The 26202-nt window shown below is 51.0% G+C and overlaps 2 protein-coding genes across 5 annotated transcripts in view; one reads left to right on the forward strand and one right to left on the reverse strand.

Moving 5' to 3' along the window:
- The window catches only part of B3GAT1 (beta-1,3-glucuronyltransferase 1), a 30358-nt gene extending 8640 nt beyond the window's left edge, over positions 1-21718 (forward strand). The window contains exons 2-7 of one of the 2 annotated variants that reach the window (XM_019421472.2): positions 12508-12620; positions 12769-12915; positions 16297-16805; positions 17447-17743; positions 18483-18583; positions 19775-21718. In XM_019421472.2, coding sequence (XP_019277017.1) covers positions 12804-12915; positions 16297-16805; positions 17447-17743; positions 18483-18569 — 1005 coding nt within the window. In that variant the 5' untranslated portion in view covers positions 12508-12620; positions 12769-12803 and the 3' untranslated portion in view covers positions 18570-18583; positions 19775-21718. Of the gene's footprint in view, positions 1-12507; positions 12621-12768; positions 12916-16296; positions 16806-17446; positions 17744-18482; positions 18584-19774 lie in introns of those variants that run through there. The other variant, XM_019421471.2, reaches the window with a different exon arrangement.
- Positions 21719-24017: 2299 nt separating this feature from the next.
- The window catches only part of LOC109250411 (beta-galactosidase-1-like protein 2), a 51220-nt gene continuing 49035 nt past the window's right edge, over positions 24018-26202 (reverse strand). For all 3 annotated transcript variants that reach the window (XM_019421469.2, XM_019421468.2, XM_019421470.2), the window contains 3 exons: positions 25877-25988; positions 25322-25438; positions 24018-25046 (listed from right to left, as the gene is read on the reverse strand). In XM_019421469.2, coding sequence (XP_019277014.2) covers positions 24960-25046; positions 25322-25438; positions 25877-25988 — 316 coding nt within the window. In that variant the 3' untranslated portion in view covers positions 24018-24959. The remainder of the gene's footprint in view (positions 25047-25321; positions 25439-25876; positions 25989-26202) is intronic.

Genomic DNA, 26202 nt, shown 5'->3' on the forward strand with positions numbered 1-26202 from the left:
AACTGATGTTGGGAGGCAGCACCAGGAGGTGTCCCAACACCAGGACAGGCCCTGGCCATCTACCCATAGCACAGCCTCTCAGTTCTGAGCTTAGCTTCCAAATCTGTGAAAGAGGAGCAAGGAAAGAAGTGCCTTCCCAAGGGAGCTGTGCAGAAAGGCAGCCATGGGCAACTGTATGTGAAAGAGCTTATAAACTCTGTAGTGGGCTGGAGGTGACCTGGAGGTCAGCACAGGGCTAGAGGGGCCAGGGCCAGGGCACCAGGTTTCCAGGATATGGCCTCCCTGTGTGTGTGGCAAGTCTGCCTTCTCCAGGCCACTGCACACGTGCACCTTTGTTTATCACACTGCTGCATGCCAATGTGCCTGCTTATTGTGGAGTCCAGTCTCAGCACAGCCTTGTCCATGGAGGGAGGAATCTGCTAGAAAAGCTGCCCCAGAGGCTGGTCAGTGCTCACCTCTCTCTTCCCCTTCTTTTTCAGGCTCTTGAATTCAGCTGAATCTTAAAACAAGGTGGTGGTGGTGGTTATAATTACTATTTTACTTTACATTATCTGACATTTTTAGTGTTAATTGTATGTAGGCCCCATGCTAGATTTTTCCATGGATTCCTTCATCTGATCCCAAAAATAGCCCAGTAAGAGTTACAGATAAGAAAACTGAGTCACAGGGGTATTGGTGCAGCTTCTGCTTTGTGTCAGGGCCTGGATTCTGTGGTGGGATCCAGAGGTACTTAAGTAAGACCTGGTGCCCCAGGGGAACCCATGGCCTAGAAGCTGGAGACAAACATGAAAAACAACAAGTGCACAGAAGGTTACAAGGCTGAACCTTCACTGCATGGACACTGAGTGCTCAGGCCTGGAGAAGAGCATGGCTGGGGAAGGCTTCAAAGAAGGAAGGGCAGCCTGAGGGCATAGAGCTCAGGATGGTCTCACCTAGTCAGCACCCTCACCCAGAACTACGTAGACATCAGCTCCAAGAGAAACTGAGACAGACAGCAGCCTGAACGACATGAGGGTGGGAAAGATGGTGCTATGGGGACAGACTAGCATTGGCTGCTTACACCCTCCCTGGAAGGTGTCTGAATGCCAGCATCACCCACAGTCTGAGAGGCTCTGCATGGCTATCCCAGTCCACCCTCACCATCAACCCTCAGGTTACCTGGCCTGCTTGGTTCCAGTCCCCAGGCCCTGGTCACATGCCCTGCCTGCTGGTCTGCAGGGATCTAATGGATGCCAAGTCAGTCACCATGTCCTGTGCCAGGCTCCATAATGTGGACCCTCATTGCAACAAGTGCTTGGCATCCACTGAGGCCAGCATTGGGCTTGTTTCATCCTCCCTGGGCCACCTCTGTAATTGAGGGCCAATGAGATGAGAGCTGTGCCCTCCCAGCTCCCAAAGCCCAGGATGCTAGGGTACCATGGTCTTTCTGGGTTCCAGACTGTTCTCTAACCTCAGCCTCAGCAGGGAGCAGACCATCCCCACTGCTGCTGCTAGGCTGGCAGAAAAGGAGGGTCATACCTGTGTGGTTCTTGACCGCTGTTCCACTAGCAACTGATGATTTGCTTGTCTTGTCCCACTAGCCCCTACTGTTCATCTTGTATTGGAATCTGCTGAGCCCTCCACTCCTATTCCCCTCATCCCCACTCAGGCAGGTACCTGTGGTGGCCTGACCCTATGAGTGTGTGCCACTTGGAGGCAAGGCCCCACCACACGTCCTGAGCTTCTCTGCACCTCTCACAGAGCTCACTAAGTATTGCGGCAAGCTGGGCAGGAAAGGCTCACCAGCATTTTTCTGTAACCATACGTGGAATCCAAGGCCGGACAGTATCCTGGTGCAACCTCGACCTGTACCAGGGTGATATGCATTGCCAGTTCTGCATCCCTGTCTCCAAGAGGGTGAGGTGAGGCCAGGGCAGGCAGAGGATATGGGGAGGTGTCCTAGCAACCGTGAGTGAGAACTCCAGTGCTCCCACAGCTCATGATGCAGAGGACAGAGGAGCTGTTCTGGATTTGCTCACAGCACAAACCAAGTATGTTGATTTGTGCTTCATGCAGGAGCAAAGATCCAATTCTGGGAGTTGGCAGAATCGGGAGAAGCACTGGGTCCAAACTTGGCACTCATATGCATAGCTGGGCACCACATACTGAGTGTCAGCAGGCTCCAGTTAAGGGGACCACTGCCCACTGTGCCCAGAACAGTCCCTGAGCATGTCTATTCCTGATGCATTGACTCCTGTTGTTTTATCACTTCAGCATGGTCTGGAGGGCCCTGTTTTTGGTAATAAAATACATGGTCACACCTACTCTTATGGACAGGGTCAAGGGAGGTGACTTAAGCACAGATGCCCAGTATAGGCATGCAGGCCAGGAGGAGGAGCCCTAGTTTCCACTGAGCCCAGTGAAGAGGTGGGAGCATGTCCCTGGAAGGCAGCCAGCAGTGAGCTTGGACCAGGAGAGGTGTCACAGCTGCGCTGCCTGGCCCCTGTGAGGGTCATTTCCACCTAGGGAGCAGGTCTCAGACAGACATGAGGCTGAGCTGCTGTCTCACTGGACCCAGGATGCCTGGACACTCAATGCCCTGTGCCTCAGTTTTCTTCATCTGTAAAACATCAATAAAACTTTGGAATTACAAGGGTTTATTGATTAAATGAGATCACCAGTATGAAATCATTTGGGAAGTTACAGATCCCTATCGGGATGAGTCATTTTATCAGTAGTTTTTAGGGGAGGCTGCCCCCTACCCACAGCACCACAGAGAAGGTAAATTGGCCTGTCCACCTCTATGTTCTAGGATCTGGGGCCATTGGATGCCAAGGGCACACAAGGTAATCCTTCCTTTGAACAGAGACCCAATCATGGGATTCTCCAGAAGGACTCAGAAGCAATAACCAAACCCAGCCAAGGGTGTGTGTACATGTGCCCATGAACACATGTGCATTCATTCAGATGGTGTGCTGGCCATGAGCACAGATCTGCATTCAGGTGTGTGTGTGTGAAATAACTTGCTGCCCTGTTAAATCACTCTGAAGGGGTGCTGTATAGTTAGCTGACACAGCCTTGGTGACTTGTCAGAATGGAAGACTCAGTCCGGCCATTCTCCTGAGTGAAATTACAAATTCAGGAGGATGGGGAGCAGGGTATCTCAGTCACCTTTACCAGGCTGACATCTTCCCCAGTCAGTTTACAGAGGGTGGTAAGAGGTGAGAGGCCACAAACACCAAATTGATACTCAGACTATCACAGGATAAGGAGCTGTGACAGCCAGCAGGGTCAGGTACACACGTACCATGCTGGGTGATGGCAGAGGTCTGGCAAAGAGGGACAGCAGGGGTCAGAGGCCAAGGTGAAGAAGCAAGGCTGCAGGTGGAAGGAAAAATAAGGGAGATGCTAGCTTGTGAGAGCCAGGCCTTGCTTGCTCTTTGGGCATCTTGACTCTAAATTGAGACCTCTTCTCTTGGGGCTGGCTCAGACACTGGCCCTAGATGGGAATGGGCAATTACCATCTGAATGAACCAAGTAGGTCTTCTAGCTACCAGAACTTCCCCAAGTAGTGCAGGGAGAGGAGAAGGCTCTGGATGGTGGAGGTCAGAGACTGCTGTGGACAGAAAGTGGATAGGAAACAGAAGAGGGTGCAGCTTGAACAGTGGGCTGGGCCACATGGCAAAGAGCCTTGAATGCCAAGCTAAGTAAGTTACAGTCAGCAGGAGATACAAAAGGTTTTGAGTGTGAGCAAGTCAGTATGGGGGTGAGGGTCAGGCAGTGGGCTGGAATCTGAAGAAAGATCACAATGGGTGGCTGTGGGAGCAAAGATATGACCCAGACCTGTATTGGAGGGATGCAGCTCAAGGCCTAGGGGCAGGCCAGGCCAAAGGAGCTGAGGCCCACCTTACGTGAAGAGGGGGAGGGATCCAGGGCATTTCTGGGATTTTTATATTGGCTGAAGATGGATGACAGAAAGAAGGAAGGGATGGGGAGCTGCTCTAGGAAGAAAGATGATACTTGAATCTTAGTCATGTTGTATTTAAGGTCACAGTGGAATATGCTGGACAATAAAAGAGGCATAACAACTCCACACTGGAGATGGGGAAACTGAGGCTAAGAGAAATCAAAGGTAGTTATCAATGTCCTCACACTGTGTAAGGCCAATGTTAGCACTTGAGGAAGGGAGGTGTCCGTTCTGACTATCCCAGCCACCTTCCTCACTGCCTCCTCCTTCAGGGGTGATATGGGGCTTTCAGGATCTGTGGCTCCCACCCTGCCTTCCAGCAGCCAGTTCAGCTGGAGGGAGTTGGAGAGAAGCAAGGCCAAGCAGATCCATCTCATGCCCCCTTCTGGGCTGTAAGTAAGTTTGGCAGTTGCAAATAGCTGCTTTTATTGGCACCAATCATGGGTCAGATAGTTTAAACTTATTTTGCCTAATTACCCTAACAACCCTAGTGAGGGATGCACTATTTTTATTCCCATTTTACAGATGGAAAACCAAGGCCCAGAGAGATTACCTTGCCCAAGTCACACAGCAGAGGATGAAAGCCTCTAGTATTGTGCCCAGGGCTGTTGGCTCCAGGGCACAGGCTCTTAACTATTTGTCCAATTGTGTGCCACTCTTCTGGGCAGAAAAGAGCAAAGAAAGATGGGAGGGAGGCAACAGAAGGCTGTGACTATGGTTAGAACCTGCTGTTACCCTCGGGAGCTACAGGGGCCAAACAGGAGCTGAGGGTCCAGAGTGGAGACCAGGCCTCCTTGTTTTGGTGGACAGACTCTAAGGTGTCCTCCCTCCACTACATCTCCTGACTGCTACTGTTTGTCCTTTGTGTAACTTCTTCCCCTTTGGTGTGGATGGCACCTGTGACCACCCTCTAACCAGTAGTATGTGGCAGAAGTGATGGGATGTCACTCCCATATTTTGTTATGTAGGACTCTGTCCCATTGGCAGACTTGCTCTAGATCCCACCCCCCTCCCTTGCTGGCCTGATGGAGTAAGTATTTATATTGGAGAAACCTATATGGCAAGGAACTTTGGGCAGCCTCTAGGCATTGAGGGCAGTCCCAGACAACAGCCAGCAGGGAGAGTGGCCCTGAGTCCTATGCCCGAAAGGCAGAGGATTCTGCCAATAGCTTGAGCCTAGAAGCAGGTTCCTCCCCAGTGAGCCCCCCAAGGAGAGTACAGCCCAGACAGTACACTGCAACCTTGTGAGCCCCTGAGCCATGTCTGTGCTCCTGAGCCACAGAAACTGAAGAGAATAGACGTGTGTCATTTTAAGCAGCTAAGTGTATGAAGACTTGCTAGGCAGCAGTTGACCTTCCCTTCAAAATGCTGGCATGGCTGCCAGAACAGGCCTGGGGCGAGGATGGAAAGATGACATGGAAGGGAAGGTAAAGGAGGTGAGGGTGGTGGCACTTTGCAGACCCAGAGCCCTCCCTGGGCCCCAAGGCCCCAGCCAAATGCAGAATGCTGTGCTGGAAGCTGGGCCACAGGGCTCTTCGGACTGCTCCCCAAAGTCCCACACTCCAAAGTGTGACCCTTACTGCAGGGCTCTGTGGCCATGTGCAGCAGTTTGCCTGACTTGTACTCTCCATTGCCCTGCCAGTGATTAGCACACACCTGCGGAATGCCTTGCCCACCAGCCCCCTACAGTCAGCACTCACAACTTGCCACATGCTAGCTCTTCAGGGGGGTGCCCATGGGCCTGGCCGGCCACTACCCAACTCTCCACAACCCTCCGTCAGGCATATGTCCTCCAACTAGCTGTCTCCCTGGCCACTGCACCCTCCCTGCTGTCCCCACTCTTGAAGGACCAAGCTGGGGTCATCTGTGTGTTTGGGCCCCAGCCTAGGCCAGCACCAACTGATAGTAGCAACTAATGTCCCCACAAAATGAAGCATTTGATTTTTTTCTCTAAGAGCCTCCTGCCTGGAGGCTCTGGGATGAGTGGATGCCTCTCTGCCTGAAGCCCACAAGCTACATGATTCAGGGAACTTCAATGAAACCAGCTGGGGCCAATCTCTTGTTCTGTTTAACTTCCTGCAGTGAACCAGAATGGACTTTACCTTGCAGAATACCACACACAAAACCAAACCCCAATTTTCATTTCTTACGGATTCATAATCCAAATTGAGTTGAAAGGCTGTTTCAGAAAAAACAAAAAAAGAAACAAAGGAGCTACCTAAAACAAACAAACCATGAGTTGCATTTTCTGACACTGTTGGGCTGGAAGAAAACCAAAGCATAAAAGTGTGCTTTACGCCAAGCCTGAACTGAACTAATACTTCCTCTGCCCAAGCCCTTGGCTTGGTTTTCCTAGCTAGAAAGGAACAAGATGGTGCAAGATCTGGAATCTATGCCACTCTTCCTATTGGAAGTATCCAGGAGTGAGAGCCAGCAGTGGCCAGGCCCTGAGGCAGGACACACCTCCCCAGAGCCTGGGTCTTCCTCTCCTCAGCACCACACCATGAAAGCAGGGTGAGGGAGCACCTTCCTGGGACACTCAACCTGACCACGAGGAGGGCAGGCCAGGACTGGGCCCCCACAAGCTCAGGAAGCTCTGTCCCTGGGGCAGAAGTGCCAGATGGGTAAGCCAGGAGGCAGCACCAGGCCTGCAGGAAGGGAGGCAGCGTGGGCATGCGGGGCACACTGATTGAGAGTCCAAAGGCTTGAGCATGAACTCTGCCAGAGGCTGACTCTGGCGGCGACCTTTGGCCAATCACACAGCCTTGGTTTCCTCATATGTAAAGTGAGTTTTCCTGCCTGCTTCATAGAGCTATTGTGAAGATCAAAGGAAAATGAATCCTGTTGGCCCAGCATAGGGCTGTTACTGGGAAGGCTTGCAGTTCCAACCAGGTGTCCCACAGTACCTTCACTTCTTCTGAGTGGAATGAGTGGTGGAACTCCCATCCCTCCCTCCAAGTCATGGGGGAAAGGGAGGAGGAAAAGGATCAGGAGGCCTGGACAAAGACGCTACTTGGATACCTCCACCATGAGTGTTCTGGGGGATGGTGGGTGGAGAGAGGCCAGTGCCTGTGTCCTGTTCCCCAGCAGGAGCTGGTGGCTGGAAGCCAGGGCCAGGTTTGGGGATGGAACATGGGGGTGGCCAGGGGTGGCAGAAGACTGAGGCTGGGTTAATGAAGTATGGATTGACTGACCCAGGCAATGATTAGCTCTGGCATTGGGCTTTTCCTGAGCAATGGCAGCAGAATCAATACTAATCCCTTGATCCCATTAGGGGCTCTTGCAGGTCTCTGGGACAAAGTCTGTGCCCCTCTAAGAGAGGCACTGTCTGGGGCTAGAGGGTAAAGCTGGAGCCTTGACCAGCATCCTTCCCACTATCTTCTTGTAAAACTTCCCCACTTTCTGCCTCCTATTACCACATCCCTGCTCCCATGCTCAAAGGTCTGGTGCCTTCCCTAGCCATCCTAGCTTCCCCATCCCCCTCTGACTACCCCAACCTCCTTCTGGGCCCCCAACCAGTGGAGCTGGTTATGCTTCTGCATGGGGAGGCTTCAGCATCTGCCTCATCAGCCCCAGGGGGACTCAGGCTTCCAGATGACAGAGGATGGCTTCACACATACAGCAGAAGCTCTCCTAACCAAGCCTTTCCTCAATTGGCTTAGCATACTACTGATGCTAACATCCATTTGTAAAGCACACTAACAGATGCGTGTGCAAGCATAATGCTGGACCTCCCCTCTGGTGTCCCCCCTCCCTGTGCTTATACTAGCCAAGCTGCATACTTGCTGAGAGTCCATAGTGTTCCCAAACAGTTTACAATGGGCATGCTTGTTGTCACCATCGTGGGATATTATACAAACCATGAAACATGAACTGGAAAGAAATAAATATGCTGTTTCTATGAAAACTTAAGTTGAATGCTCTCAAAGGACTCCATAAGATGCATCTAGGGAAAAATTCTCAAAATTAGGTGAGGATTGGTTGGAAAAGTCATAAAAACTTGAAAGCATACTGCACTTGAATTGTTCACCAAGTGTCCTTCAGGTCTCAGACTACTTCAAAGAAACACACACTGGAGGTCACAGGTAGGGCACTATGGTGTGGATGACGTCAGAAAGGCAACATGGGACTCACCTCAACTGTCCCTTGGCCCAAGAAAGAGCCTCGGCCCTGTGTCAAAAAAGCAGAAGTGCTGCAAGCTACCCAGTGGTGGGTGGTTTGGGTTTGTGAAAAATGACCACATTATTGTGTAGTAGTGGGAAAACATCATTTATTGAGCTCTTAGCTATTTAAAAGTTGCTTAAGTTGAAATGTGTATTCTATGTGTGCATTTTGAAGGACTCTTCACTTTAATGGATTCCTTTGACCAACTGACAAATGATGTCAGTCTTGGATGGTTTCTGAGTTTGTTTGTGACTAGTCTCCATCACACACACACACACACACACACACACTCTGCAACATTAGAACTCATCACACATCACCCTGAGTGATGTTGTGGGAGCCTCACAGACACCTGTGTAAAGTTCCTCCTCCCTTCTGGGCTGCGAGATGCTGGAAGGAAACCCTTGCCTCCCTCCCCCATGCTGCTGCATTGCCCATAGAACCTAACACAGTACTTGCCTACTACAGATGCCAAGTTAATATTTGTTGAATCTGATTAAATAAGCCTCCTCTTCAGCAACTAGGGGCATTGATGAGGTTTTCATCTGAACACCTGTAGGCTCAGAAGGAAACTTTCCTTGCATTTAGAATCATCCAGCCTTGAAGCCAACATGGATCTAGCTCTGCCACCCCAGACCCAGCATCTCCTGTCCAGCCTGACTGGCTCTGTCCCCAGTCTTGGGCAGTTCCATCTGAGTTCCCATACCCAGGGAACCTAGTTCTCACACACAACCTATGACACCCTAAAACCCATAGACAAATTCCTATGTCTTTCCAGACATGGCCAATCATCATAGCTAATTGGTCCTTAAATCATGACTACGTTCCATGAAAAGTTGCTAGGTTGACTTCCAGCCTTGAATGCCTACATGACCCCCACTATTCTCATATAGAACACTTCTTCATCTTCATGGAGGCCTGTTTCAACCTCACATTGCTAAAATGGCAAAACTAAAAATTCATTAGAACTGTCCCAATCCAGCCTCCGTATTTTAAGATGAAGGTGGAGGCCAAGGAGGGCGAGCAATGGAACCCAGTCCCCCAGTGAAGGGGGACACTGTCCACTACCCAGAGCACTGTCCAGGCCATTGCTGCCCCATCTCCCTACCACTGCCTCCAAGTGCTCTGCTTTTGTCGCCAAATGACCATCCCCCACTCGACCTTATATCCTCCACCCACATCACAGCCTTTGTGTCCAGTGAAGGCTTCTGAGGGCACCAGGAGGGTTGAAGGGCCTCTACATATCTGCACTTACTGGGGGACAAATGACAATTGAGGTTGCTCACAGATATGAGTGACAAGTATCAGGTGGGGAATCATAGCCCCACCAGGTCCCTGCAGTTTCCTGTCAGCCACCCCTCGCAGCCTCCGCCCAACACTTCCTCAAATATCCCATTCTCCCTGCTCTTGCCACCTCCTCTCTGCTGGCCTCTGGGGTGTGGCCAAGCCCCTGCTCCATCTTCATGTTGATTCTTCTGCCCTAGCCAGCAAGGGCCCAGAGCAATTCTGGGGTCTGAACCTGTGACCACAGTCTAGCTACTGCCTTTCCACCAAGGCACAGGCAGAAGCAGCAGGCTGTGGTGAGGAGGCCACCCTTGCAGTCCCGTCTACAGATCTGCAATAGGGGTAAGTGCAGCCCCCAGCTGCCTCCCCTGCCCCCAGCCCCATTTCCCATAAACCTGCCCCCTGCTGGCTAGCTGGCTTTCTCTAAGGCTGGGGGCTCTCTCTGTGCTGCTTAACAACTGCCTGGTAATTAGCTCCACGATTTTGCTACTATGCTTATAATAGCCTCCATTAAAGTTATGGGGTTTTCAAGCCATAATGGCTTCCAGAGTAATTAATGCACAACTGGGGTTTATTGCTAAGTTTATTTTTAGAGCTTTTCTCCCTCATCCCATCCTCCCTTTCCTTTCATAGATGTTTTGACCAAAAAGACTGGATGGGATCAGAACGGTCTCTCCAGAGCCCTCATGTACACTTGACTGCATCCTTCCTCACCCCAAACCTGCTTCCTGCTCCCACCTCCAAGGAGCTGCTGGGACCCCGCAGAGCAGACAACTTTCATGGAGGAGTGTGGCTGTGAAGCAGTTCTTGGCCAGGGCCTGTGTGTGGACCTGTGGTTACCCTGCACCTGAGCTGGATTCTAGGCTCTTGAGCCTGGAACCTCTCTTCCCACACTCCTGCCAACAGCATAGAGCCAAAGGGCCTGGACTTATGTCTGGGTCAACCATGACCTTATTGATTGCAACTTCAGACAAGTCACTGATCCTCACTGGGCATCAATGATTTCCTTGTGAAATGGGGTTACAACAGCACCTATGGCCAGTGGTCCATGAGGATCGAACATGAAGTATTGAGTGTCATTTCTGGACACCACCAAGTGCTACATAACAGCTTGTTATTACTAATGACAGCCCAAGCAGACAAGTAGGAGCTTGAGCAGGTGCAAGAGGAAAGAGACTTGGGATAAAGAGGCTGCCCATTAAAAAAAAGGTATAGATGCAGGCACCTGCACCATGAGCAGGCTGGATATGCACGCAACAAATTGGCATGGAGCTTGCCTCTCTGTTACTTTCTCCATCCTGGAATTAGGACCCTCCCCAAGATGAAGGACATTTGGAAAAGCTCCTTTTTGAGTCACTAAGAACCCAAAGGAAATCTCCCAGCTAGACCTCTTAGAAGCTCCCTTGTCTTCCATCAAATGTGGCCTAAGATGGCCCAGCCAAACCAAGCCCCTGACTCAGCCCTTTGCAGCCTAGTCAGTGACCTTGGAGTGGGGAAATTGGGTTGGGGCTGAGGGTGACATGAGGTCACTCCATTTCATCATACTTAGTACATGAGATCCAGACAGGCCTCCTGGGGTGGACACTGGGCTCTGTCACCTGGAGGGGCCATGGAAGAGGAGTTTGTAGGAGACACAGCACGTACCCCAGAATTATTCTCCCTGGTCTGTGTCCACATCATTTGTCCCTGCCAGTAACATTTAACCTCAGTGGATCTTCCATTTCCCTGAGAAGTTGGGGTAGCCTGTTTACCTCCTGCCTACGAGGAGACAGTGGAGGCAGAGCAGGCCCCTGGTGGTAAGTGGTTGGCTGCAACATGCTGACTGACCCTGGAAACCACAGTGCTCTTTACTGGAAGACATAACTGGTTCCTCCACAAGGTGACAAAACTATTTGGAGAGAGGACTAGACAAGGACAGAGAAACACACTGTTTCCAAATCTGGGATTGGGAGGTGGGGGGCAAAATTCTCCTTAGCCATGGCTCCTGATGCTGCCAGAGATGGAAAGCATGTGCTACCTGGGGCTGGATTGGGCAGGTGGCCTCTCTAAGGGATGTCACTGCACAGTGCTGGACACTAGAAGTGGTGAGCATGCCAGGACCAGCCATGGACTTCCCAGGACTGACATTTCCCCACCCCCTTTGCAGATCCCATCTGCATCTTACACAGGGTTCAGCAGAGAAGGGACAAGGAAGGCAGAGAATAGGATCTGACAGTTTCCATGGTGGTTGTGAGGGCTCTGTGTGTGCTCTCTTTGTCACACAAGACAACAAGCCCCAGAGAAGGATGCTGCTGACGGACCCTCTGCAGAACTGAGAAGAAATTCAAGCAGGCTTACCCTATTCACCGAAGGGGTGTCTCTCCCAGGGCTCCTGTTGCTGCTATTTTGAGTTCCGTCTCCTCAGGGTATGGCAGCCCCCACAGGGACCATCTCTTCACCTTGCTGATACCCAAGCTATGCAGAATTCATGAGAATTTCCTATTGACATGGACAAAGAGAAGGCACTTGCTACATGTACTCCCAGGGCCTGTCCCCAAAACATCTCCTGTTGGCCCTCACCCCAACGCCTACCCCTTTATCTAGGCTATGAAGAAACCATCTGGACACAAACGTGGACACCAGAGTAGCCAATGCATCTTGAGCACTCAGTATATATATATATATATATATATATATATATATATATATATATATACACACCAGGCACCATTCTGTGGCTTTTGTGAGGTTAACATTTGATTCTGAGCCTTGTGACATAGGTAGTGATAGTACCCTATTTCATAGATGAGAAAATAGAGGCAGAAACAGTTGCCATAACTTGGTAAAGGGCATATGGCTTGTTGGTGGCAGAGTTGGGGTTTAAACCAAGACTTGTGTGTCTGAAAGCCGTGCCCTTAACCTCTGTGCCCTGCTGACTCATGTAACTGGGCAGCACCTTGTCCCCATGCCTGTGGGGGACAGAGGCTGGCCGAAGCAGTCCTCAGGGAGAAGGCAGTGCAGGCTCCACTATGAAAACGCCAATGCTGTGAGCCCTGCAGCCAGGCCCTGCCCTTCTGGGCATCTCTCCCCCCACCCCCAGGTCTCTGGCCATCCTGTTCTGCTCTCTCTTGCAGGTGTCCACTTCACAGGGTTCCTGATTGTGCCCCTGGACAGCCACCCCTTTGCAGTCTCCGGTCTGGCTGGACTCTGCAAACCTGCTTCCGCAATGGGTGGGTTGTGAGCACTGGTAAGACCTGCTAGCCAACATTCGGCTTCTCTGCTCTCCCTGTGCCTGGCCTGAGCAGCCCATTCCTGTTCTTTTCTCCCCTGTGCTTGCCACTGTCTGCTGCCGTCACCCCTGGGGCCACCCTTCTCCTGACCTTGCCGCCACTCAGGTAACGAGGAGCTGTGGGCCCAGCCAGCCTTGGAGATGCCGAAAAGACGGGACATCCTTGCGATCGTCCTCATCGTACTGCCCTGGACACTGCTTGTCACCGTGTGGCACCAGAGCACCATCGCGCCTCTGCTCACCGCACACAAGGGTGAGCCCCTCAACCTCTTGCCCTGGCCCCAGCCAGGCTTCTGGAATAAGAATGACCACAGCTGACGCTGATGGAGTTCGTATTTTCATTTACTAGGCAGTTGGGAAGAGCCATAGGATGATCAAGGCCAATGACCTTACCTTTTGGGGGGTCTTGGTCCCTTTCAGAATCTGATGAGTGCCAACACACGCATGCATGCACAGATACACATACACGTGCACAGAGACACACGTGCAGAGAAACACACAAAGGCACATATGCACAACTCTGCATCCAGTCTCAGGACATGTAAGGACTGGTTGCTTTCAGCTGTGAATGGGGAGGGATGGATGGACAGGGTTTTTGGCCTGTGTTTTAAAACCATTCAGGGAGAGCATATTATTTGCTTCTCTTTTCCTGCTTGGGCAACCCTGATCCTACCTAGTGAAAATAGACCTGGAAAGAGAAAAAGTCCCACAAAGCACTCGTGGATGAACAGACTAGAACCAGTTTCTCCTGGCTCTGAGTCCAAGGCTTTCCCTCCCACCAGGTTGCCTTTCCTTCTCACACTGGGCTCCCTTTACTCTTCTCGCTTCTATCTGCCCCATATCTGGCCTGCCTCCTCATTCCTCAGTCTTTCATCTCATGCTCTTCTTTCCCACCCAACCCATGCATGTACAGACTCAATACTGTAGGGCAGCAATTCTCCTATTGAAATGCACATCATATTACATGGGGGACATGATAACATACACAAGTACCCAGGCCCATCCCAGAGAAAGAGAGTATGGCTCTGTGTTAGGGCCTATAAATCCATGTATGGCTCATAACCCTGGGTGATTTGGATGCAAGCAGTAGCCAAGAATCATAGTCTGAAGCCAGGCTGTTTCACAGTTACACAGTGGGGCCTGCTCAGCCCCAGCAGTTCCTGAAGCTTCCATGAGGAATATTTTCCAGGCTGGAGATTGCAGAATTCCCACTGCCCCATGCTGGGCACTTAGAGCCTCTCCTGACATTTATACTCCAACATCTCTCTTTAATGCTCATCATTTGGAATTGTTATCCTACAACTACATCATTCCAGAAGGTTTAAAGCTACAATACACCAAGTGACATAATATCATGTAAATTCCATTCTTGGCAAAGCTCTAGAGTCAGAGGTGTCAGAATGTTTTGCTAAGCACTGATGCTGCTGCCTGAGGATAGGGAGCTGGCTTTCTGTGTCCTCAGAGTATGTCAAATGGGCTTAAAGAAAGCTGCAATGAAATAATGTCAGGGGCACCAGGAGGCCTTTGTGACTCAAAGGTTGCAGAAGCCCTGAAGCCAGCACTGTGGCCCAGTCAGAATGCATGGAGAACTTTCCCAGGGCCCAGACCAGTCTGTTTGGTGTGATTTGAATGGAAGAAAGATGGGGAAAATGGCTCTAAATCTTCCTTCCCAGTATTCAGTTTCTAAAACTTCACTGACTGCAGGATGAATTAACCCTTATATCAATTTTGGTCAGAATCCCCATCACCTATCTCTCTTTCCTCCACCTTGGTCTGTTTTCCAAGTTTGACCTAAAACCCCTCCAAAAAGTCACCTTTGATCAACAGAGGCTGAGCTAGTCTTGTACACCTGCATTCACACACCAGGAGGCATGGTATTCCCCACTGCATGTCTTGTGCCCTTGGCCTGTGTGAACACCCTAAGAGCCTGGAGCTGGTCATCTTCTGGGTGCATCTGTACCTCCTCCCGGAGCCCAGTGTCAGATCTAATACATGAACTGCACACACTCCATGTGCTAATGTCAGTGATGGGAAGTAGGGGAGGTGACAGAATGGCTGATTCCCAGCATCCTCCCTGGAACCATACTTCAACCCAATCACGAAAATGCTTATTGCATCCTTTCTCTAGGTACAGGAAGCTATGCAGAAGTAGGGCTGGCAACTGTCCTCCTTTTAAACACGAGGAAATGATAACAACTGCCTGGCAGTGTTCTGAGTCCTTTACATATATTGACTCATTAATCCACATAGTAACTCGATAAAATAGATGCTATTATTACCTCCATATTGCAGTTGCTAAAATTGAGGCACGAGAAGTAACCTGCTCAAAGGCATAGTTAGTGCCAGAACTGGACAGGGTATGAGCCCAGTGTTTGGATTCCTAGGTATGTCCTCTGACCATTCCCATCTCCTAGGTATGTCCTCTGACCATTGCCACCTCCTGCTGAGATCGTGTAAGAGCAGTGAGGGCCACACAAGTTTTTCACACAGAAAGACTTGGAGAGCAGGGGCTCAGTAAAATCAATACCAATGACCCTGATTTGTCCTCTTGACAGGACTGCTAGCCTTACTAATGAGAAAAATGTCCAGGATGTAAGAAAAAGCTTGGTAATAAGAGCTGCCCCAACTGAAACAGGTTGCCTTCAGGAAGGAATGGGTTCCCCATGCCTGTGAGTGTTTTACCAGAGGCCAGACCTCTTCAAAATTCCACTGCCCCTGATGGTGTCCTTGGGGAGATATGTATAAACACTAGCTGGATGCTAGCACAGTTAGGGTCAGTGGTACAGTTAGTCTCCCAGATGTTTGAATGAGTGTCTAGAAAGTGCAGATCAGGAGTTTGACATCAAGCAGAAGAAAAGCTAAAGCAAGTGTCCACTCTGTCTTTTTGTGTAGGTCAAAATTTAAGAACATCTAAAACCACAAACAACAGGTTCAGGATTCAAAATTATCTTGGCAACTATAGGCATAACCCTGGAAGAAAACGTGGTAGTTAAGCATGAAATTCTGCACCAAGATTCATAAACAGGAAGGGAGAGAGAGGCCCCACTTGAGTAGAGGGTTTATGAAAAATTGGGCTGAGCTAACCTCACACTTTGTGAGATCCACAGTGCGCTGCAGCTAGGAAAGCACTAACACTGGGGCATTGTGGCATTTACACCACTGCGGGTGGCAGTGCTGCCCTGCTATGCAATCCCAAGGAGGTGGGGGGGGGGGGGGGAGCGGGGGCGGCAAGTGCAGTTAGCTCTGGCCAGATGGGGAGAGCACTAGGGTGGGAAGCGTCAGGACACTTTGTCATATAAAACCCAACACATTTAGGAAGTGAGAAAGCAGTCTTGGAATTTGGCCAGCCACACTCAAATAGCCACAGAGCTGTCAAATATGAGAAGGAGGAAGAGGTTATTTCTGTGTCATTTCGGGAGTCAGAACTGGGAAAAGGCCTGAGAGAATTCCAGGGATGCAGCTTTCTCGGTTACCTGTAAAAGCTAGAGCCCAGGCAGGTTTCTGATGGCATTCCTGCAGAAGGAGCAGTGGGGAGGTGTGTCTTAGCAGGGTGGGTGACATCCTGCCCCTTACCTGAGGCCAGAGCCAGGCCTGCACGGCCCAGCCACACACCGTGTGTCTCCCAACCCTACAGATGACGGTAGTGACCCCCGGCGCGACGTGCCTCAGGGCGCCGACCCCAGGGAATACTGTATGTCCGACCGCGACATCGTGGAGGTGGTGCGCACCGAGTATGTGTACACGCGGCCCCCGCCGTGGTCCGACACGCTGCCCACCATCCACGTGGTGACGCCCACCTACAGCCGCCCGGTGCAGAAGGCCGAGCTGACACGCTTGGCCAACACGCTGCTGCACGTGCCCAACCTGCACTGGCTGGTGGTGGAGGATGCGCCGCGCCGGACGCCGCTGACCGCGCGCCTGCTACGCGACACCGGCCTCAACTACACCCATCTGCACGTGGAGACGCCCCGTAACTACAAGCTGCGCGGCGACGCCCGTGACCCGCGCATCCCGCGGGGCACAATGCAGCGCAACCTGGCCCTGCGCTGGCTGCGGGAGACCTTCCCGCGCAACACCAGCCAACCGGGTGTGGTGTACTTCGCTGACGACGACAACACCTACAGTCTGGAGCTCTTTGAGGAGGTGTGGGACAGGGCAGAAGGCTGGGAAGGGGTGGGAGGATGCTGGTGAGGGGCCTCTGGTGTGGGGGCCCTTTGGTATGGGCACAGAGGGAAACAGTGGGGTGGGGTGAGCAATGCCTGCTGGGGTGTCAGTGTAGACTGCAGGCAACCCGAGAAGGGATGGAAAAAACTCATTGCAGACTTCTGCAGTCACCCCTGCCTCAAGGGAAGAAAGCAGAGGATGTAGCTCATAGAACAAAGTCTTGGCCTTAGAGGCATGCCCTCAAGTGGTATAATTTTATGTGCAATAATTTATCTTTGGGACTTGGGAGTCATTGGAGTCTGGGCAGGGGAAGGAGTCATTTCAGACTCTACATTGGGAAGACAGAGGTTTTTGCAGGAGGAGAGAAAGCTAGACTCCAAGTCTTGTGGAGAAGAAGCATTTTAGCTGGGGTGAGCGTCAGGCCTTGCTTTTGGCAAGGCAGTTTCCTCTGTAGATGCCTACCATGGAGGATGCATCTGGAGATGGGGCTGGGCCGGATCCCCTGGTATGGCTTCAGATGGCCTGTGTGTGTAGAGTTAATTGATTTCCCCTTCTCTGGGGACAGGCACCACTCCCTATCAGCAGTCCCATGTGTCCTGACTCTGGATTCCCTCTTGTAGATGCGCAGCACCAGGAGGGTGTCTGTGTGGCCCGTTGCCTTCGTTGGTGGCCTTCGGTACGAGGCCCCACGGGTCAACGGGGCTGGGAAGGTGGTCGGCTGGAAGACAGTGTTTGACCCGCACCGACCATTTGCAATAGACATGGCTGGATTTGCAGTCAACCTGAGGCTCATTCTACAGCGTAGCCAGGCCTACTTCAAGCTGCGTGGTGTGAAGGGAGGCTACCAGGAAAGCAGCCTCCTCCGAGAACTTGTTACCCTCAATGACCTGGAGCCCAAGGCAGCCAACTGCACCAAGGTAAACCCTCAGCAGAACTGGCAGGTATAACACAAGCTTTTCCCAGCCCATCCAAACACTCCCGACAGGTCAGAAGGAAGGAAATAAAGACCTCAAAACTGCACTGCAAAGGACCACCCTAGAGCCATGCCTTCCTAGAACACCCTCCCAAGAAGGTAGCTTATACCCAGTCAGGCCATCATGCTAATATCAAGCACAGAAATGGAGAGGGTGGCAGTCAGTAAGGAAGACCAAGGGTTGCATCCCCTCCCAAACCTCAAAACAGCTAGGCTCCAGACATGTGTGAACACATATGCATGAACATGTTCATGCCAAGGTGCATGCACACACATGACTGCATGCACGTGTGTGCACACGCACACACATACACACTGCTTCTAGTTTGGACTGCTCCAGCGAGGGCCAGGACTATACACTTGGCTGAGCCGAAGTCTCTTGAAGAAATGTCTCCCTCTCTAGAGAGACCCATCAAAAAACACAGGGGAAGATGAGAAGTAAGAGGAAATCTTGGGACTTATTTGTCTATTTTCTGTAGCTGCACACTTTGTATTTCCAACAGATATTTTGAATGCATTATATGTACAAACAGCAAGAATCAGGAAGCAGGTAGAAATAAAGAACAAGGACAGAACGGAGGGGCAGCAGAAGTACTTGTAGAGTGTGGGAGGGACCTGGGAGGGGGTAAGGTGAGGTTAGGGGGGGACCTGCTCCATGTTGTTTTGTGTCTCTGGACACACAGATCCTGGTCTGGCACACACGGACAGAGAAGCCGGTGCTGGTGAACGAGGGGAAAAAAGGCTTCACTGACCCCACTGTGGAGATCTGAGCCCCAGGCTACAGGTATGGCAGTGACAAGGGTAGACAACACACTGGGCAGGGGCACCCCAAGTGTGGATGTGGAACAAATCTGCCAAGGCTTTTCCTCTTGGTTTTTAATTGTGGGAGGGCAGGGCAAATACTTCAAGAGTGGAAGAGACATAGCTGAAGTCCCCTTCTCATTGTGCTGCCTAGAAGTTCACGGGAGCCAATTTCCCCTGCACAGCTGGGTCCTTCTGCCACCAACTCCTTTGAAGGTCTCACCTTCTAGACACAGCCTCATGACAACTTCCTGTCATTACTGCTGTTATTGTGGCCATGACACCAGTCCCATTGCAAGGCATTACTATGTGGACTCTTTCTCCAGGCTTTGTCTTCCCCTGTGAGTTTCTCTTCAGCCATGCTGCTGTGGCAGGGACCCCTCACTCTCCTGCTTCCACCTCATCAAGCACCTCCGGGTGTCTCTTAATAGCAACAGTGTAGCACATTGATGAAAGCATGGACCCCAGAGCCTAGTTCAGGCTCCAGGCCTACCACTTTTCATCCTTTGACCTTACTTTCTTTCTCTAGGCCCCAGTTTATTGACCTGTAAAATGGGTTGTTAGGGGCACCAAGAACAATCTTTGGTACATAATGAGTGTTATGTAAGTGTTGCTACTTTTATTTAATTCTTTAAAACTTTCTATTGAAGTAGGCCACAGGATCTATCTACATTTTAGAGGTAAAGAAAGGGTGTTCAGAAAAGCTAAATGAAGTGAATTGTGCCAGCTGTTTGTCCAAGTCAGGAAATTTATGGGCTTTTCTATAATATCATCCCAGAGGTGGGAGCTCAGACGGTGGGATACACATCTGTCCTCTGGCCTCAGAGTTAAGCTTCAACTTCTATATCATGTTGGCAGCTACCCTGCCCACAGGAGACCATGGGGTGTCAGTCTGCCTGTTTTGTGCCTTGAACCAAAATATCAGCTTGAACAGTGCCACTGAAAATGCATCTGTACAGAGCCCCATCACCTACCTCCTCACCTGGTCAATGGAAGGACCTGCCCCCACCTGCCTCTCAATAAGGGATTCACAGAGGACCCTAGGGGTTGGGCTCTGTGGAGCTCCTGGGTGAACCCTGATGGGGGCTCATGATTGAGAAGTTTGGCCAGACTGGCTGCCCCTCACCTGCCTCCCTGCTTAAACGCCTCACCCATATTCTTCTCCCCTTCACAGGAGCCTCCTTCTCAAACCCTGTTCCTGGCCTTCCATCCTCTCCCCATGGCTGATGGTCCCTCCGAGGCAAACTCCTAAGGAATCACCATCACCCTCCTTTCTATACTGGGGGCTTCAGAGAGAGCCCAGCCTGATGCCGGGACAAAGGACGGAGAATCAAAGCACAGAAATCCCAGACCTGTTGTTATCTTCCATCCAGTATGACCAGGGGCCTAGCTGCTAGCCAAGTCACGCCAACCAGCGAACCGGTGCCCCAGCACGCCTCCCCAGAGCTTCCTGCACTGACAGGGCCTGACGGAGCAGATGCAGTGGGCACCTAAGCCCTGGAGTGATGCCAGGCTGGGAGAGAGGTGAAAAGACCCCAGCTGTCAAGTGCAGTGTGGCCTTGCCCGGCTCCCTGCTCCTGGGGCCCAGCATGACTGCACAGGCCACCTGGCCAGGGAATTCTGAAGACCAGAGAACAGCCCCCTGCCCAGGCATCAGGAACACTGCCCCACCCTGTCCTTGGAGAGCTGCTCTCAAGTAGACATACCTCTGTGGCTTTCCTCTGGTTCCTATTTCCAGAGCATAAGGCTGTCTTTGATCCCAACAGGCAACCACCCTGCATGAGGGGAGCCTGGGCCTGCCATCAGGCTCCCCCATACCTCAGGCTTGTGGTGGGAGTGGAGTCCCTTACTCCGGGCCCACATCCCTCAAGCCTGCTCCTTCCAGCACAGGGAAGGAGGTGGGCCCTCGAGCCAGCACAGGTCATGGACTGACCTGGACTAAGATCATGCGGGCCCCTGTCTAGACACTGTCTCCCCACTGCCCACTGGGCTCCACGGCCTCTTGGGCTGGGACTGGGGAGGGCAGGAGCCCTCTTTCTGGAGCTCTTGAGAACCACAGACCTCAGGGGCTGAAGTGAGCCAGGGGTGGGCAAGGCAGAAAGAGGCGGGAGGCAGGGGCCATCCAGTACTCCTTCTTGCCCCTGTTTAAGGGAGGAAGGGGCTTTGGGTTAGCAGAGGGACTTGTGGAAAAGGGGCAGAGATCATTTGGATCCTGAGGGGAAAGGAGACCTGAGCACACATTACTTTGGAAATCATTCTATTGTAAACACAAAATGGGAACAAAACTCTCCCTTCTCCCTGAGTTGGGAGCATGAGAACAAGCCTGCTGCTTGTTCCCTCTCCCCCCACCCCCACCCCTGAGGAAGAACAGTGTGCATGTGTTACTTCCCTGTACCTGGAGGCTACTGACAGGGACAGCCCTCTGCTGGCTATCACTCATGCTCCTGAAAGTTGGAAGCACAATTTTCCTCCCAACTGGAGGAAAAGGAAAGGCCTGAGCCTACTGAAGAGGTGTTTATTTTTTAACGCTAACAGTCCCCACTCCATTTAAACTCACAGGACCGGTCTGAGGACCGCTAAGAACCCACTCCTGGATGGGTGGGTAGGATTCAGTCCAGCAACCTAACATTCAAAAAATAGCATTGGCTGCCTATTTTGAAATGGATTTAACTTCCCACAGCATTCGTGAAACCATCCGATGGGATCATATCCCTGAGAACCCTGAGCCACCTTGCAGGATATTCCCAGCCTCTTACACTTTCTATGGTGGCTCTGGAAATCAACCCCTCAGAATCAAGTGGGGTGTCATGGGAGGGGAGGGAGGAGGTGTGCACAGGGCACCCACCAAATGAGTGAATTCATGCCCAGGCACAGCACTGCCTCACTCACTGAAACCAGCCCTGAATGCTCAGGTCAGCCTGGCTGGTCTTAGGCCACCTTCTTAGCCAAAAACCCAGGGCTTATTTTTCAGGAAATTGATAATGAACAACAAAATGGGATATTCTGTTTTTATTTTTGTTTTTTTTTTTTTGGCAGATGCTATTTCTGTTGATTTCACCTAATAGCCTCTCTTAGCCGCATGTGTATTTATTTATAATTATAACCCTGGTGGACTGCAGCTTTCATCTTTGTTGGGAATGAGTTTGTTATCAGAGTTGGGCCCATGACTACAATTTGTTTCTCAAACCCAGTGTGTTCCTGCTCCCCACCACAAGAGTGAGGCCGGGGTCTAGGAGCCACCAGAACAGAGCCTGGGGTGAGGGTGGAGCCTGTGCAGCTGCACCATCTGGTCTGTTTTAATTTAACTGTATTTAATTTGTTTCCAAAATTAAAAGTCAAACATGGTTTTTAATAGCCCTAATCCTCTGCAGCCCTGCCTTACTTTATTCTCATTTACTGCTTTAACCATCCAACAAGTATTTACTTGGCAGGTGCCTACTATGAGCAGGCATTATTCTAGGAACTAGCACAGAGCACTTGTCTTCATGGAGCTTCCCTCCTTAGGGACAAGACAGATGAACACCAGGCATATACGGTATTTTAGATGTGATCTGGTCTAACGAGAAGTATGAGGCCAGATAGGGGTGTCAGAGTGTAGCTGAGGAGGAGTTGATCCCCTCTCTAGGGTGGTCAGGAAGGCCTCCCTGATGAGAGGACCCAGCAGAGCAGTAGAGTACAGATACACAGTTACCTGGATCAGACCATTCCAGAAACGGGAACTCACTTCCAGGCAGAGAGTACTTAGCATGTTTAAAGATCAGCAAAAAGGCCAGTGTGCCTACAACTGACTGGCAAGACAGGAGGGGTTGGGTGGGAAGTAAAATGGATGCAGTTGGTGGGGTGCACAGAATATACTGGCCCTGGGAACTGGGCAAAGCTTTTGGCTTCTGCAAGTAAAAAGGGAAGTGGAGCCGTTGGAGGGTTTGGAGCAAAGGGCCAAACTCAAACTGGCCTATAAAGAAATCACTCCCCTTTCTGTGCTGACCATAAACAGAGGGCAGGGCAGGCTAGCGGAGGTGGCTCCTGCCATGATCCAGGCAGGAGATGATGGTGAGTCAGAAGAGCAAGCCTTGGGACAGAGAGAAGTGATCAGGTTCTGGATATGCCTGAGATACAGCCAGGAGAATGAAGTGGTGGAGTGGTTGTGCACTTCTCCATAAAATGGAGAAGCTAAAACCAATCTGAGACACAGAATAACCATTTCCTGCTATGGGACAGAGTGCAGCAGGGATCATGGGGGAGTAATCGGACTTTGTCATCACATGCAGGAGCAAAGGTGAGTGTACAGCCAGTAGATCTGGAGCTCAGATGGAGATAAACATTGGAGAGCATGAATTTCCAGGCTGTTTACAAACCCTGGTTAGTGATGCACCCACAGTGAGTGTGGACAGAGGGAAGAAGAGGCCCAAGGAGCAGGTCTAGAGATGTGGGGGTGACGAAGAGTCTTCTAAAGATTCTGTGATGAAGCCATCCAGTAGGGAAGGTCTGGACAAACATGAATAAACTCTGTAGGATGAGCTCTGCCAAAGGGCTTTGACAGAGAGAAGCTGCAGGGTTAGCTGGCAGATAAGAAGGTCAAGAACAGTAAGTTGGGGCAAGAGGACCAATGCATCCCTGAGCAGATTTTGATAAAACCAATTCAAGGGGATTCTTCACTTTATAAAAGGATTTGCTGTAAGATTCATTTAAATACCAGTTCCCTATCACATCTTCCAACAAAGCCAACTTTTACACACACCTTTGTAAGAACACGGTCAGGTATAAAGTAAGGTACAGTGACACTGCTCCCAGTGTTGGCCATCCCCAGATAGTAGGACCCTTGGGCCCAGCCCCTTGTTACTGTATGTCCTTGACCCAGGCTCAGCTCTTGGGCCCAGTGGCTACACACCACAAATGCCCTACTGCAGAGTCCTTTCCTTAGCCAAGCCCAAGATGTAAGCAATGGGGTGGCTGGGAGCCCCATGGCCTGCTATTCCCCACAGGCCTTTATGGATTCCTGGCATAGGCATCGTCTTGGAGAGGTATTGGCTATTTACGTTTGATTATTACTGGCAATAATTAGTTTCTGGCAGTACAATCCAGATGTTATTCGTGAGGAAAACTCACCCTCTGTAGCTAACTCACATGTCGAGTTCTTGGCTATCTAGCAGATTCTTGCAACTGCCCACCAGCACCAGAGTGAATCTGTACTTGACTTCTCCTCTCCAATGGCACTACCAATCCACAATGACATGTCAGGCAGAATGAAGGTCAGGAGGGAGGTGGTAAGGAGCCAGGGGATAGATCATCCACTAACTAGGTAAAGTCAGGGTCTAGATTCTCAGTGCCAGATAGACTAAATGGGTGCCTGACACCACAATGCTTTTGCCTGTGGTAAACAGGGGCACAGATGGGATCAGAAATATCACTAAAAAGGGTTTGATTCAACTCTTGCTTTATTGCAATTCAGGACAGTGAACCTAAGCCAAACCAGTGGACTTGATCCCTAGAACAAGCACCTCAAATTTGGACAGACAGTTGCAAAGGAAGACTGGCTCTCCTCCCTCCTGCTTAGTTACAAGGATTGAAGGAGAGACTGAGCCGGAAGCAAGGTCTGGTCTAGGCTTGCAGGCCCCGTGGTTACACCAACATAGCAGGGAGGCTCCCTGCCCAAGCCACTGGAGCTGGGCCCTCATATTGGGGTGTGGTTTCTTCTAGGGCCTGCATTCCCTCCTCAGCTGATGTTCCTTCTCATCAAGTAAAACCAGAAATATTGTCTAATTCAGGCTGAGTATTTCTGTTTCTCCTAAGCTTGGCTTGTCATCCTGTCAGATGCAGTTAAAGTGGAAAGGAAAAGAAGAAGATGTGTGTGTCTCTCAAATGGAGCTTCTTCCAGAATCCCAGAGAGAGGTGAGACATCCACCCCCTTCCCCATCCTCTACAAATGGTGACAAACCTTCTATTTCAGAAATGAAAAGGGGCCATGAGGGCCATGCTGAGTGCAGGTGAGAACATCATAGAAGCAAACCTCATCACGTGGAGATATGATGAGACATTCCCACCCCCCAGAGAGACATCCCTCTGTCCTCTCCCAAAGAGCAGGAAAGTAGAAAGGTGCCATCAACAAAGCCCAGTCAAGAAGCCACTTAGGTAAGAAGAGGGTCCCTCCCTCCTATTCCACTTCTCTTCTTCAGTTCTTCCAAGTTTAGGGCTTTGAATTAAAGTAGGGGGCAGAGCTGTAGCCCCCATGGCTGCCTGAGAATGTTACTTAAGGAAACTCTCCCACATGGGAGAGTGTCAGGGAGCAGAGCACCAGGCCTTGCTCAGCTGGGAGGACAGTGGTGCTCTCCTGCTTCCAGGGGGCGCAGGAGCGGTGCTGTTCAATCAAGGTACTGGTTCCTGCCTAGGTGGGGTGTTTCAGTGAACTGTATCACAGGGCCTGCCATCTTCTCCTCGAAAACAATGACCTGGGAGAGAGAAGGGCTGGTGTATGACAGTAGCCGAGGTTTGTCTTGGAGCCAGATGAGGGTGCCTTAGGGGAAGGGATTGAGAAGCAGGCTGGAAGGAATGGGGACCCACAACTCATCAGCACCAAGGAGGAATACAGAAGGAGCTGGCTAAACCTTCTGCACCCCCTCTCCTGCCCTAACCAACCTTAATAGACTGTCACCCGCAGCCCCCAGGGAAACACTGTGATACTGGGGAGGGCTGGGACAAGGGAAGGACTTGCAAGTGTTCCCACCTGGTTGATGCCTTGATCCAACCAGGCACCTGGGAGGTAGAGGGTCTCCTGGGGTCCGATGTTCCAGTAGCGTCCAAGGTTTTGGCCATTGATGAATACAACCCCCTTCTCCCAGCCCTTTAAGCAGAGTGGGAAAGGGGTTAGTTTACCATGAAAGGCACTGAATATAAAGTCACATGAGAAGACAGAGACGGACACATGCCTTGCATTCTTCTCTCAGCTTCCAAGATATCAGTATGAATGGATATTTTAACAGTCATGAGGTTAACACATGGGGTATTCTATTTCCTGTGTCCACTAGCTCTGAGCCTCCCCAGCAAGGCACCCAAGCTCAGACCTGGACCCTAAGAAGTATCACCAGGTGGTTCTTCTGCTTTGAGTCCACTCCCCCTCTCCAGGGAGGCCCCAGAGACCCTTCAGAGAGGGCAACACAAAGACAGAGACTCTCTGGGTGCAGGTGATATAGAAGGCTCCAGCAAGGACAAGTACAGGGGCTTGGGCTCAGAGCCCTCGGAGGGAAGACTGGAGAACCCAGGCAGTAAGGGGACTACAAACCTCCAGCTTCATGAAGGTGTCAAAAGGGGAAAGGGAAATTGACAAGACACCCAAAAAGAAAGCAGGGAACGTAGGTACTGCAGGGATAGGGCTCCATTTGTCGACGCTGAACCTATGAACAGAAGACAAGAAAGAAGAAGGGCACATTCTCAGATCTGGACCCTATCCCACACTCAATCACAAAGGCATCCCAAATTTTCACCACGTGTTAACCAGCGTATCATGGAAATTCCCCCAGTCTTTAGCGTTGGTACTGCCCCTACCCTGAGCAAGCTGCTCTGGGCTCTGGGTCTGTTTACACGTGATTGGGAGGAGCTAGGCCAGAG

The sequence above is a fragment of the Panthera pardus genome, unplaced genomic scaffold (genome assembly GCF_024362965.1).
Source record: "Panthera pardus isolate Hobbes unplaced genomic scaffold, ASM2436296v1 HiC_scaffold_12, whole genome shotgun sequence".
Lineage (NCBI taxonomy): Eukaryota > Metazoa > Chordata > Mammalia > Carnivora > Felidae > Panthera > Panthera pardus.